The sequence below is a fragment of the Sinohyriopsis cumingii genome, chromosome 16 (genome assembly GCF_028554795.1).
Source record: "Sinohyriopsis cumingii isolate HCF-2022 chromosome 16, ASM2855479v2, whole genome shotgun sequence".
Lineage (NCBI taxonomy): Eukaryota > Metazoa > Mollusca > Bivalvia > Unionida > Unionidae > Sinohyriopsis > Sinohyriopsis cumingii.
The window spans coordinates 74,194,410-74,210,066 of NC_142976.1; the positions used below are offsets into that span (position 1 = coordinate 74,194,410).

The 15,657-nt window shown below is 36.0% G+C and overlaps 1 protein-coding gene across 1 annotated transcript in view; it reads right to left on the reverse strand.

Annotated features, from left to right (window-relative positions):
- Positions 1-7,178, reverse strand: part of LOC149780789 (ATP-dependent DNA helicase Q4-like) — a 292,890-nt gene extending 285,712 nt beyond the window's left edge. The window contains exons 1-2 of the mRNA XM_089937868.1: positions 7,108-7,178; positions 3,209-3,339 (exon numbers count right to left, since the gene is read on the reverse strand). Of these exons, the coding sequence (XP_089793994.1) occupies positions 3,209-3,292 (84 nt within the window). The 5' untranslated portion in view covers positions 3,293-3,339; positions 7,108-7,178. The remainder of the gene's footprint in view (positions 1-3,208; positions 3,340-7,107) is intronic.
- Between the last annotated feature and the right edge of the window lie 8,479 nt (positions 7,179-15,657).

The following is a 15,657-nucleotide window of genomic DNA, read 5'->3' on the forward strand; positions in this document are numbered from 1 at the left end:
ACTTTTAGGGTGCATTATGTATATCTATTCCACAAGACAGTTTCCATACACTCCTGGGATCAGGAGTGCCTACCCTGAGAGACGAGAAATGTGGGATCAGAAGTGACCACCCTGAGAGACAAGTTCTGTGACTCCTCAGTAGCATAACATCTCTCAGCTTCACAAGAAACAGATCCCATATGGGACTGAGTTGATAAAGATCTCATACTCTCCTGGGATCAAGGAATATAGAAGGAACGTGAGCATTCCTTCTCTCTTTATATGTGCCAACTCTAAGCCATATTCCAAACATCGAAGATTCATAAACAACAAATGGACAACTGTCAGTTTGAAAGGACCGAATGCAAGCCAAACATGTTGTTATGTATATTTCATTTAATTATATCTGATTTAATATATATTTATTTCAATTTAATTGTCAGTTTTTTCAAAAACTGTATTTTTCATTACATGATACTGTAATGTAAATTTATTCACTAGAGATGAAAACTTTTTTCAGAAAATTGTTTGACCATGACTGCTTCTTTTTTAAACACCAGGTGTTGATCTAAATCCTGACCTTGTTTAAATTAGTAGCATCCACGTAAACAAGTACTATTTTATTTTAAAATGATTGATTGTTGTCAAGGTCATGATGGAACTTCAGGTCTAAGATGTAAACAATTTTTGTTTATTTTTTTTATTTCTTAGAGTAAAATGACTGGTTTTCGTCAGGGTCACACTGGGTAGATGTGATCTTTAACAAGTACTTATTTTCTATAACCTTCAAGAAGATGATCACATGACCCCTTGTTTACATTTCTGAAGATGGTATAACCTCTATTTTGGAAAATTATTCTCTGTAGAAGCTGGGCTGTTAAACTGGAAGTTGTATGTTGTGCTGTTTGGAGTTATTTCAAATTACCTGGATTCAAAAGGATTAATTCTGTTATTTTTCTGGAAAATACATGTGCTTGTGTGAGATTCTTAATCAAAGACAGATCTTATAAGAAATTTATTTTGAAATTCAAAACTGGAGTGATAATTCTTGTTTCTACAAGGAACTGTAGACTTCAACACTACAGACTGCAACATATGTCATTGTCTTCCATCTTGGATTCTTCATCGGGATTCAACTTGAAATCAGTAGAACATTTTGTTATTAGGACTACTAAAATTTTATTCTTGGATTATTTTTGGATTTGATTCTATAAAACTACAAGTTCATGGGGTTTTTTTCTTAATTTTTTCAGAATTTTTCCAGGGAAATAAATTATTGTATTTTTCAAAGCTTGTTGTTTTTGCTTTTTCTTGTGTTACTGTTTATTCGAGCCTAAACACGTAACATAAGAGTGTAGTAAGTGTTCCATGAGGCCTTCTTGTGCCCACATTTCTGAAAGAAAGAAAGGTATGTACAGTCAAAACAGTCCTCTCTGAAAATATTTTATTTCCACCTGACCAAGCAGCAAAATATTTTTTATTTATGAGTGGTGATCAAACTATACAAGCATATTCTAACACAATTCTTACTAAACCTCTCAAAACTAATTCTTCCACATTATGTGTGCAACACAATTAGTTAGGTCGTATAGGGCCTGAAGCAGGAATTGCATTGGTGCATGTATTTTAAATGTGAAATCACAAGTAACAATTAAACATAAATATTTTATTTGGCATGTTTTTCTAAAAAGGTTACTTCCGGGGAATATGACACTAATTTTATGCAATTTACTTCTTTATTTGCATTATACACTGTACTGCATTTTTCCCCAGTTCAAATCACATACCACATTTTAATAATAATGTGGATTTTCTGCAGTCAATGCCTACGTGGATTTTGTGCAGTCAGTACCTATGTGGACTTTGTACAATCAGTGCCTATGTGGACTTTGTACAGTCAGTGCCTATGTGGACTTTGTACAGTCAGTGCCTATGTGGACTTTGTACAATCAGTGCCTATGTGGACTTTGTACAATCAGTAGTGCCTATGTAGACTTTGTACAATCAGTGCCTATGTGGACTTTGTACAGTCAGTCCCAATGTGGACTTTCTGTGGCCAGTGCCTATGTGGCCTTTGTACAGTCAATCCCTATGTGGACTTTCTGCAGTCAGTGCCTATGTGGACTTTGTACAATTAGTAGTGCCTATGTGGACTTTGTACAGTCAGTGCCTATGTGGACTTTGTACAATCAGTAGTGCCTATGTGGACTTTGTACAATCAATGCCTATGTGGACTTTGTACAATCAGTGCCTATGTGGACTTTGTACAGTCAGTAGTGCCTATGTGGACTTTGTACAGTCAGTGCCTATGTGGACTTTGTACAGTCAGTCCCTATATGGGCTTTCTGTGGTCAGTGCCTATGTGGACTTTGTATAGTCAATCCCTATGTGGACTTTGCAGTCAGTGCCTATGTGGACTTTGTACAGTCAGTGCCTATGTGGATGTTGTACAGTCAGTGCCTAACCTTTATAAGCTCTAAGTAATTAACAATATTAGATAACACACAAAAACATATACAACAACAATATTACAAAAAGAAACACCAAGAAATTACAAAAAACAAGCTGACAATAATTAAAAAAGTAAACATTATTAAGTCTTTAAGTCTGTTCTTGCAGCTGAAATAAGTTTTAAGAGCACTCTTAAATGAGATAACAATGTCTTTATGTCTAAGATCAGTGGGCTATTTGTTCCACATCAATGGTACATAAAAGAACACTGTCCATATGATTTCATTTTAACAGTGGGAACAATGAGAATTCTAGTGTCCAAAAGAGGAGTGTAGGTTTTTAGATGGGGTGAACACACGGATGATGTCAGATTGGTATATCTGGACTGAAGCCCGTCAACAAAATGTAGCAGTGAACAGATTTTGTGTTTGATTCTGGATCGAACAGGTAGCCAGTGGAGGTGTGCTCAGTTCTTTGTACTCTAAGGGTAATCTGAGCAACTGTGTTTTGAACTTTTTGAAAATTTCAGTAACATATACTGAGATGAACCAGAAAGAAGTGAAGACTTGAAAGTATCACAGAACACTCAAATCATTTAATGGCATCAATAGAAAGAAAACTACAAATGGAGCTGATGTGGAAAAATGTGTAATGATTACACCAAAAGCATAATGGCTGGCATTTATACAACTGGCAGCTGGTTCCACCTGAAAATACAAAATTTCTGGGCTTTTCCCAAATGAAGCTGTGTTTCTCTTGCAGTAAAAAATTGACCCACCTTCCCAGGTTTCCTATGCTGTCTCTCACTGAACTCCCATTCCCAGCTCTTCAGTCTCTTCTTGATGGAGACAAGATCAGCCATCTCTCAGGGGAACCAAATTCTTAACATACCAAGACTGTTTCCTGTGACTAAATAAAAAACATTGTAGCTTAAAATAAAGTTTTGAAACATCTGCATTATCTGATCTGAAATAAAAGTAAACTTTGCCAAAATTTCAAGATAGAAGCAATGGATCCATTACAAAGACCCCCAAACTTTAAAAATGATTTTACTGTCACTCCACTGCAACCACCTGCCTGTCACACATAAAAATGGACAAATCACTTGTCAGCAGTAATTGCCAATAAGGTATTAATAGTTGCATACATCTTAGACACCTAAACTGGGCATATTTCAACTAAATAAATACAAAAATGATTGTGATATTAATGTAGAACCAGACTACAATTGAGTTAATTTGATTGGCAGGACCTTAAACAGAAGAACTTGGTGTTGGGAAATTAAATTCTGGAGAAAATTGGCATAAAGGGAAAACACTTCAAAATTATGAAATAATAAATCCAACTTGTTCATCGTCTATTCAGTACAATGGAGAATAATATCTCTGGCTGAAATGCAATAGTCCAAAGTAAAGTCATGCTGCAGAATGCAAATTAGGATGATGGGAAATCAGGAACCATAACTCTTCAATATGATAGTGTGAAACACTTGATATCAGACTCGTTTAAGGTCTTATCTGAATAATGTTGCATAATTTGGTTGAAATCCAAGCTTAGTGAATTTACTATATATACTTGCTTACAAGTGCATGTAAAACAGAATAAATAATTGCTTTCAGGTGCTAAACTTTTTTGTAACACCAAGTTATTATGATAAGTGTGTGTGTGTGATTTGGATTTTTAACGTAGCTTTAAAAAAACTTTAGTCATATAGCTATGATATTTGCAGTGTGGCAGTTTATAGTGATATCTAGCACTGGGGCATCATGCTGCAGACATGTAGCATCATGTCCCACCCAGTCACATCCTGACACCAGGCCAACCAGTTCTAACACTAACCTCTTAATGCCGAGTGGCAAGCAAGGCAGCTGTTAGTACCATTTTTGTAAGTCTTTGGTACCACTCTGCCGGGGTTCGAACCCATGACCTCCCACATCTGAGGCGGACACTCTATCCAACTGGCCACCGGAGTGGTATATTACAATAAGTCATAATGACTACACACACACACACACACACACACATATATATATATAAGGAATACAAATCATATGGTGAATAACAGTCCTTTCAAGTGTACTGGATCCAGCAACAGATCACATGCATCAGGGGTTGATTAAGATAAATGCAATAAACTGACAATGAACAATACAAAACTAGTATCTAACTAGCATGAGCTCTTTCGACTCTTACTGAGTCTTTTTCAAAGGCGAATACAAAATATACACAAGAAAAGTTGAAATAAACTAGATGAAACATAATAAATTTAAAGGTTCAATTCTTGTAGAAACAGCCATGTAAAGTTTTGCAAACAAAATGGTTTTTCTGTTTTATTTGTTTGTCTTGTCCATGTTTTGTATTTGCCTCATAAAGAGTCGAAAGCACTCAGACTAGTTAGATCCTAGTTTTGCGTTGTTCATTGTCAGTTTATTGAATATATATATATATATATATATATATATATATATATATATATATATATATATATAAGGCAAAAACCAGTCTCAAGAAAGGTTGTCTCTCTATAGAGGACAAAGAGTAACCAACAAAATTATCAGTCATGGACATTCAGATCGTACAGCCTGAGTTTTCATGAGATGAATTATTAAGTAACTTGAAATAAGTGAATAAGGTTAAAAGAACTGTTCTCACAAATTGTCAAGCTTAACAAAGTTTGCATCATTGGTAACCAGGCTTATTCAGCACCTTAATTGCTGAGACCTATTGGCAAGGAGGAGATAACTATGTAAGCAATGTCTACAGGACAGGTTTATAGTATAGGTTGATGACAATCTACTTATGTTGCTTACCATGCGTATAGCACTCTTCGAAACGAGAAAATCCAGTATCACTTAAATGGAAAGCATTGGGGGGGGGTGATTTGGAATTTTAATGTAGTTTTAACAAATTTTTCAGTCATATCACTACGATGTCTGCAGCATGGCAGTTTATAGTGATGTTTAGCACTGGGGCATCATGCCACAGACATGTATCATAATGTCCCACCCAGTCACATAATTCTGACACCAGGCCAACCAGTCCAAACACTAACCTCTTGAGCACCTAGCGAGGCAGTGTTAATACCATTTTTGTAAGTCTTTGGTATGACTTAGCCAGGGTTTCGAACACACAACCTCCCACATCCGAGGCTAAGCTCTAAATACTAGGCCACCATAGTGGTCTAGGGGGAGGAGGGTAAACAGAGCTTTTAACACATGATTGGCTATATGATGCCAATGAAATGAGAGCTAAGTACCTCTCCCAAAGACACAATAAGGCAACTGAAGCTGGAAACAGGTATCAAACCCATGACACTTGGATTACAAATCTGATGTTTAACCAATGAAGCTAACACAGCTCCCTAATTTGAAAAATACACTAAAGTCAACAGATACTTACATGACAACAATCAGATGCTGGACAACATTACAACATATATATAACAGTGGATTTTGGGCCATATCGGGGAGGATTGGTGGTTTGGGTAGGGGTAGTCTGATGAATAAAATTCTAAGGCAGAAAACAACTTCTTGACGGGTTGTGCAAGGTTGTTACAAGGAAGGCTATACGTGGGCAGTACATAGGTGCAGGTTTGCTGGAACTTACAAATGGCAGATCAACTCACACTAAACATGTACAAAGTAAACATTACATGATTCTGATTTTAGTGAGTGTCAGAGATTAATAAATGTTCAGCAAATCAAATGTGGCAAGGCCAGAGGTGGCAGAAGACCCTTAAGCAATTTCGAAAAGCAGGCAACTCGCCCAATTACAATTTCGATGAATTGCGGTGACTACCAACAGGCAAGACTTACGTAAGTTTTTCTACTCTTTGAGCAAAAAGGCTTGAACACGACATGAGTACAGCACAATACCATAATAATTTCACTCTTGTTCATAATACATACTGCACCCCCTTAATATTTATGTTTTTGGGGGCCACCCAAAAAAAAAAAAAATATCAGGATAGGCGTCTTACATTGTAAGACTAACTGCACTCCTATTCTACCTTCATCAATATTTACATTTTTATGCCGATATGTGAATATTAATGTTGATATAACTGTTTGGCGTCTGATGTTCTAAGACGCATGACGTGGATCTCCATATGTATGACGGGAGGGTAGTCCTACAATCTAAGACATAGCACATGTTGTTTTTGTTTTAGTGCTATTGCCATCAACCCCCAGAACAAAAACAGCGGGTGATGCATCTTATGTTGCAGGACTAGACGGGAGGGTAGAGGGGTGTTTTTTAATTTATTGTAGAAATAGACCGAACTCCATGTGGAAAACATAAACATTTAATTAGCAACTTTCTCACATACAAAACGAGCCCAACAAGAGCAAGAATAATTTCCATGAAAACAGCATTGACAATTAATTTCTTTCATCAACAAATCAGCGGGTGATGTATCTTACGTTGCAGGACTAGACGGGAGGGTAGAGGGGTGTTTTTTAATTTATTGTAGAAATAGACCGAACTCCCTGTGGAAAACATAAACATTTAATTAGCAACTTTCTCACATATAAAACGAGCCCAACAAGAGCAAGAATACTTTCCATGAAAACAGTATTGACAAGTAATTTCTTTCATCAACAAATCAGCGTATGATCAAAGTTTTCACCCGATAACAACAAGAATGACATAATGCTATCAAATATGTTTCACGTTTACCGCCATTAAACAGGGGATCTCTTTTCTCAGACAATGACGTCGTAGTACGAGGGTTTTTTCTTGAAGCCTCGTTTCAGTTTTATATTATGTAGAAAAAATCGCGAGGCCGATCATACACTTATGCACCAGTTTACGATCCAGACCAGATTTTTGTTAAATCTGACTTTGATGAGTAGTAAAAAGATCTTTGTCAAGTTATAAACCAAAGACGTTTATATAAAGAAAAATATACGGAATAAGGTGGCTCATGGTCATTCTGTACCTAGGTCGCACCCAAGGTGCTGGTCGTTTCGTACCCAAGGTGCTAGTAATTTTGTACCCGATGTGGTGATCGTTTCGCACCCAGTAATTTACAAGGTCAAATATACAGTATTGATATATTTACAGCTCGCTCTCCATGCCTACTTTTTTTTCTAACTTAATAATTGCACGAGTAAAGTATATCCGGGCAAAAAACTGACACAAACACTGTATAATAGCATCTATGTACTAGAAAGAATTAACAAAAATTCACATTGCCAGTAAAAAGAAAAAGTTGGCCAGATTTAAATAACTGAATAAGTCCATTCCTTTTTATATCGTTCAAATTAATATTGTCATATATCTTGGCATTATTTAGTAATGACTAACGTGACTGTGATGTGATGTGATGTGATTTGGATTTTTAACGTATCTTTAACAATGTTTCAGTCATATCGCTACGATGTCTGCAGTGTGGCAGTTTAAAATGATGTCTAGCACTGGGGCATCATGCCGAAGACATGAAGCATGATGTCCCACCCAGTCACATTATCCTGACACCAGGCCGACCAGTCCTAACACTAACCTCCTAATGCTGAACCCTATTATAATTCCAGGTTTGAATTCATCATAAATTGGATAGAGTGTTTTTAAGAGTACTCTGTATTCCAGAGAAAATAATCACATGAACAGAATAATGTGGAAAAATAAATTCCAGCCCACATGAACTACGGGTCTCAACAAATACAAACTGACTCTGCTAGATCTTAAGCATGAAATAATATTATTTTTCACAGCAACACGATTATGTCATTTTCTACTTCACCTCAGGTCACAATTAACATTTTCTAAAAATACCAAAAAAGTACCTAATGGAAAGTAACTTTCTCGAAAGTTCTTAATGTTTACTAAAAGATGCTAGCTATAATTAGCAGTCTGTTACTAAAATTATAATAAATAACATGGACAATGTAAAGTACACAACGCAAATTGTAAGGGGCTCCTAATAACCTAGACCCAAAATAAACATATTTACATCTATTAATAATGATCCTGATAATAACCCCATACACACAGAGATTAGGGTAAGCCAAACTGAGTACTAATAACAAATTTGAACAAAGTTTTTACTATTGTTTTAGTTGTAATATCTTCAAAGGAATTGCCTCTGGGAATCTTGTAGATACTCACATTATGGTCAAATAGTATTGGTTGACTGACTTTGTCTTAGGTACGGGACCGACACAGTCTACCATTATTATGGTAAATGGTTCGTCAGATGCACGAATAGGTTGCATATGAGTATTGGGTACCTTCTGATTGGGTTTTCCTACCATCTGACAAGTGTGACAACATCTACAGTATTAACAAACATCACTTTTTATATATAAAAAAGGTGATTCAAGATCTTGTGAGTTTCATGTATCAAACCAAGAATTTCCTGTCTGAACGAATATGGAACTTCAATTTGATAGATCACCGACCACTCGTCACAAGCTTGTACCTCTGAAATAAACAGGAGATCTCAGAATCTTTTCCTTTTGGACGACAAGTGATTGTCGTTTGTGACCATGATTAGAATAGAGAGAAGGTGTAGTTATAAGAGGATTACTGTTATCAATATCCTTTGAAACAAACGATGAGTTAAAGTGTCCTCATCAAAAGCCTGACCAATACATGTGTCAGCTAAAGGGAAACTTTCCTCATCAACATCATTCTCAAGAGCTGTCTTTTGCCATAGCTCTAATAAATGCACAAGCTGGGTATAAATCAGGGATTTCTTTTTCGAAAGCATCAACTTTCTGATCTAAACATGGCTTGTCATGTACAAGTGGATTAACCACAACCTTATCTCCAGCTAAGTCATTGCCTAGTAATAAACGAATACCCTCAATGGGTAAAACAAACACTATTCCGACTGTCACGGGTCCTGAGACTATGTCTGATGACAAATCTGCACAATGAATAGGAACATTAACAGGGCCTTATTCTACTCCTAGAATAAGGACACTCTCATTAGAAGAAGACTTATAATTAAAGACTATGAGAAGCTCCTGTATCCCGTAAAGTTTTAATAGGGATAGAATTTCTGAATAACCCATGAATGATACAGAACCGTTCGACATGAATGGTCAATAATTCTCCATATTTAATATCAGACTGCTGTTTGTTTAACCCAACAAATGTGTTGGTTTCAATACATGACTGTGACCTTGATCTCTTAGGAATAGGAGCATTTGGAATAGGTCCGTCTTGAATATGTTGCTTATTTTTCAATTTACAGCATATTTTTCAATTTGTAGCAATCCATTTACAGTACATTTTTCCATTTGTAGCAATTATAAATAACGTGTCATTTCTTCTTGCAACAGGTACGCGTAGGAATAGATAAGGACCTCTGATCCGTCTTATCAGAAACTTGATTTCTAAAAGTTGTACCAGTTTGAAATTTATAAGTGCTCGTATTAGGCAGAAATAACTTGTTTGTTTTGTTACATGGGGACTGCTGAATGAAAGATTTACTGACAAAATAAACTGTATGAGCTAAGGAATACTGGTCAGCTGTACGAGTGGCATATTCTAAAGTTTTGACCTTATGCTCATCAAGGCAAGTCTTAAAGGAGACCAGAAACCAAGGGAAATATAGAATAATAATAAAAGTACTATAGCAGAAAACCTTATTCTGAAGTATCATCTGCGACCGTAATGCCAATATTAAAATATTGGCCTATCTTCTAGGAGCTGAATTTCCGTGACCTCGTATGCAAAATTTCCGCGCCTATTCGGTTACTTTCGGGATGTGACGTCATAGTAGCGACTCCAGCAGCTTAAGTGGGAGTTGCCAGAGTAAAAGGCAATACCGTTTTGCGTTGCTTACGGGTGTAATAGAACATTACGAAAAGCCTGTGGACAACATTTTTTTTTCTTTTCCGAAAGATAAAGGCATAATGAAAGAATGGATACATTATTGCAAACGAGTCGATTTCAAAGCAACACCATACAGCACTCTGTGTTCGTTACATTTCTCAAAGGACTGGATTCTGAAAAAATGGCAGCTCAAGGATACGCAAATGCTAGGTTTAGACTAAAAGTTGGCGCTGTTCCAGACATAACGTTGAATATTTTAAATCCTGGGAAAAAAAGCTAAACGTGCGAGTTACGAAAATAGGCAGAAGGCCGAGAAAGTGACCACAAAATGCAACAATCAGTTCACAGATCTTTTATCTACACCAGCAGTGCTAAAATAAATCTGATAGCCAGACACCCTGGGCCCCTCTGGTGTTAGTTCCGGCCCATCCTGTATTCAAAGTGAGGTGCCCGTCAGGCTTGTCGAAACAAAAATTGTTTGCCTGAGGAAATTTGGATCGCGCTGGTGAAATGAATAAATGTATTTTCAAGATGTTGACATACATGCCTTAACACGGCACAATCTAAATCAAACCACTACTGTCCAAGGTGAAATTTAGATTTGATTTTAATCAAATGGAGGCTTTACCAAAAATAAGATTCTAAACCTGTCATGTTTCGAGAAAACACAATTTTCAGTAATCTTATAAAAATTACAAATTTTAAAAAAAATCATTGTATACATGTAGTATGTATAAACGGTAATCTGCAATGATTGGAACTGATATAAAACTGTTCCTTGGGCAGTTTAAATAGCAGCGATTAAAAGAAAAGAGGTCAAAGTTTCACATTAAATGGCTGACAATAGAAACTCTGTGTGTGTGTGTGTGTGTGTGTGTGACTATTGACCCAACCCCCAACCCCTTGCCCCAATGTGCGAGCGCCCATGGGATGTACCTTTTCTCCATGTGATATGCCTTATTATTTCCCCAGGACAAGCCCATTTTGCATATTCTGGTCAGCTCTGGCTAAATTGCAAAATAGCTTGTTTTGATTTAAGTACGCAAACAATAAAGCCGGTGTGACTAATGAACATACTCCTGATCCTTGCATTGATCTTGTGAAGAGGACTGCCCTTCGGACACTCTTCAACAGTTCGACAGTGTGTGTATGTATAAGCACCAGCAATTGATTGCCAAATAAACGATGCCTATTTTGTTGTTACTTACGATGCCATGGACTTCAGGTTTAAGTCTTAATGCATGTAACACTGTTTGCTGAACAAAATATTTATTCAGAATTAGTTCTTTAGGGCCACATATACTGCATGGTATATTTTGTTTTATTCCTTGTAATTTAATCATGGTAATTAAACTTTACATATACGGTAGAGGAATGTCAGGTGTTAACTGGCCGAGTTTCTTTGGCGGAAATGGAAATGCGATTTTGTTTGCAGAGAAAATTTCACAGTGATCATTCGTTTAAGCTAATTGGTTCCAATTTTATTCCTTTAATTTTTTTATACTATAGTACTGTTGTAGTTGTTTAAAAACATCTGAAATTTACTTGAATAATGTTTAATTTTCACGTTCTATTTACTGAAGAAGAAAAAAAGAAAAAAAACTGTTGTGTGATATTAATTATTTCGTCCAGTGCCGGATTTAGACGTGTGTGCGTGTGATTTGAATTTTTAACGTAGCTTTAACAATTTTTCAGTCATATCACTACGATGTTTGCAGTGTGAAAGTTTAGACTGTGGATTGCATACGTTACATCTATTTATAAATGGTTTGGGGATGGGTTTTTTTTCTTCTGACAAATGAAAATTGACAGACATAATGTAATAATCGGGACTTCGCTGCGAAAAATTTAGAGATATTACGAGATCGGGATGTAGATGAGGAAATACCCCCAAAATTGGAGGTTTTTCTCCCGGCTTGAGAGTTGACAGGTATGAACTGTCCGGGCTTTTGGAATTTCAGTCAGGGCTTGAGTTTATTTAAGTCACCAGCCCAGGGCCTGTGCCTGAAAGATTTCTTTTAGCACTGACTAGTACAGTACATAAACTATTATATCAGACTGCAGATTCAAGTTTTGAATGTGCAACCTAAATGTGGTCTCCTTCCGTCTGCCTCGATCGCCAATGTTTATGTTTGTATTCGAGGACTGGCTAGTATTGCGTCACGGTACCACGTGATCTGTCGTCTCATCAAAACTCGGAAAAACTCGGCAATTTACGGAGTCGTGGTATCTTCCATGCAATAAAATCACTACCCGCTTACGATATTTAATTTATAAACATGACAGTCGAATTAAAATCTGTAGAGAATTAAATACGTAAAAGGAAAATTTTGATTTCTAGTCTCCTTTAACGTCACTATGGACGCAATTCTTTAACTCTTCTATCATTATGAGTTGTTTGAGATTTTCGTAATCTTGAGCTACTTTCTTGGCTAAGCACTACCTATCAAATAACTTCTATTTTCTCTTGCAAATACGAGTTTGTCCAGTTTCTGTTCATAAATCACAAACTTGTGTCTACAAGCCTCATATACCAACCCATAACCCTTCAATATGCATTCCTTAACCAAATTATAATCAGTACTTTGTTGTACTGACAGCAAAGCGTTGATGTCATAAGATTTGCCAAAAAGTACACTCTGTAATAACAGAGTCCATTGCTCTTTTGGCCATTTCAAAATGAGGAAAATATTTATTTGCTTCTTTTTCTTTAAAATGGGGTACTAACCTCATATTCTTAGTAACATCAAAACTTAAATTTAGATGTAAAGTGGAGGATTGTTTTTCATTTGCAAGTTCTGATTCCTTTAATCTAAACTGAAATGCTCTCTCTCTCTCTCTCTCTCTCTCTCTGTATCTGTACATTACTTAGTTACATTTGTTTCTTTTTGTTTTCTCTTTTTGTAGCTGCAATTGTGTTTCTTGAAGCTCGGGCTTTCTTAACTCTATTTCATTCTTGAATTTTAATTTCAATTCATAATTTGTAAGTTATAGCCAAATGTCGACTGGCTAATCAAAACCAAAGAACGTTTGTCTAAGATATTCTTTTCTGCCAAGCACTAGACCAATATATGGTTCATTAAAGAAGCCTTTGCCTCGGAAAGATCAGATTTTCTGTAAAGCAGAATCAGATCATCCTTTTTCAGTTAGTTTCACTGTGCCTTTGTAGGATCTGAAATAAAGATCTCCTCTGTAGATTACATGGAAAAATCTTGTTAATTTCCCTAAAGATTTACAACCTGTGAAATAATACCTGACTTTAGGAAATACCAAAATAAAGTAAATTTAACTTTCAAAATAGTTTTCTGAAAAATTTATATTTTTAATCAGACTGAGATATTTAAAAAGACAGCGCTATGATGTGTGCTTTGCAAACACAGTCATCTTCTTCTTTGATCTGTTGCCAAAATATATTTAAAATACTAATGTTAAAAGGAACATGTATACAGAGAGAAAACATGTACACATCAACCGACCAGTACATTGACTGCCTGGTTCATACAGAATTCACCTTGATTCATTTGTTTGGAACATCTCTGGACAACAAAAGAATTAAATTAAATCCTTGACAAGTACAAGACATAGCCGTACAAATTTAATTATACAATTTTTTTTTTCTTCTTCAAACAAAATGTTTAGCTGAACGGCTCGCTTGTGAACGGAGTGTCGTATGACGCGTTCTGTCATGCCCAGGCAAATGCGCAATGGTTGTATGGGCTATTTAAAAAAGACCTTGTATAGCTTAGGTATTTTCAAAAGAACTTTGAATTCACTTTATTTTGGTGCATGATTGATGGTTGTAATGTGGGATATAGAATATACAGGTTGTGTATCTATAATAAAAAAAAGTTAAAAAAAGATGCTAGCATCGCTTGATCATTTTCGCTTCCTGGACTTCATTGGTAAATTGCAACAACAAAATAAATAATAACAATTATATATTATTATTTCGATCTCCGTGTACAAGTATTTTGATATGGAATGATGGCAACAATGACATTTTCCCACCCTTTTAGCTTTCAAATTTTGAAGAGGGTGGGACAGGCACCATACCATTTTCAGTGCTTATGATCCTGTAGGACACATGGTACTAATTATACGGAAGAATTGTGAACCAGTCTAGAAATGGGTAATAGAGTATATACGGATTTAGTGGTCCATAATTGGTTAATAATTAAAATTAAAATTTTAGTAAAAATATCTTTTGAGAGCTTATCCTATCTTTAATTTAAAAAAAAATATAGACAAAATTCTGTGGGTGCAATTTTAGTTATTTTACAGGCTTGACTTAGGAGTACTCATTAATGGAAGTAGCAGAATCAGTAACATGTGTTTCATGCACATGTAGATTAAAACAATGCCGCGGGTCATATGGTGTTCTCCACACAGAAGCTTGCACCAAGGATAGGTGTACATGGAGAAATATAAATCTGATCATCAGCACCCAGAAATTTTAAGTTATTGAATTTTGAATATGATGGTGTTTCCATATGTTTACTATGGGAGTTGAATTAGTACCGTGACTCCTGTACGGCCTTATTTTGGCCACCCCACCCACCCACACACACACACACTGTCATTCTCACAGACGTTCATAATACATGTATCTGTAGAGGGCTCCCAAGTTGCACCGTTGCACCTCAAACTGCACGTTGAAGAATCACGTGCCCATATTTACTCCTAGTCTTGCTCTATTTTTAGACAGAGACACCCCTACGTACTTCTAAGCTTGACGCTGTGTAAGGGAGATGTTTGGTCTTACTGCATTTAAAACAGTATTAATTTTATGTTTTTTTAAATATTGTTTGGATCAGTCATATAAAAGATTAAGGTAAAAGTTCAGAAAACTTATAAAACTTGAAGATTGAAGCCGAAATTTTACATATCTGTCAGAAAACGAAACATAAACCCCATAGTCATTGGAGAAGTGCCTAGAAGAAAAACTTGATGGTTTAATTGGCACTTCATTGATATCTGATACAAGATTTTAACATTATTACTGTTTATAATTAGAACTTTTCCGGACAATCCTACTACCACCACAACCCTAAAACTTCAATGATCGGTATATTAACTACCTGAGTCTAACGAAGTTCCGTGTCTGTGACCTTGACTCCATTAGGTGAATTATTATAAGAATCCATAAAAAGTAAATATATGCCAATACAAATTTTGTGACCAGAAACTTAATGCAAATCTTTCGCGCGACTCTGACTCCAGAGTCAAAGGGGTGAACGTGTTTGTCGCAGAATGAATTATATTTGCTTCGGATTAATATTTCCTGACTATGAACAGCGTGCATGAAAGATCAAGCAAACGTAGGCAAAGGAAACAATTAACCAAATCACTTATCGCTGATCCCTGTCTGTTACATTTACCCCTAGTAAATAAAGCTAGGAATTTAATGCCATATACCTTTGCTTTAGAGTGATAAATTCTAAG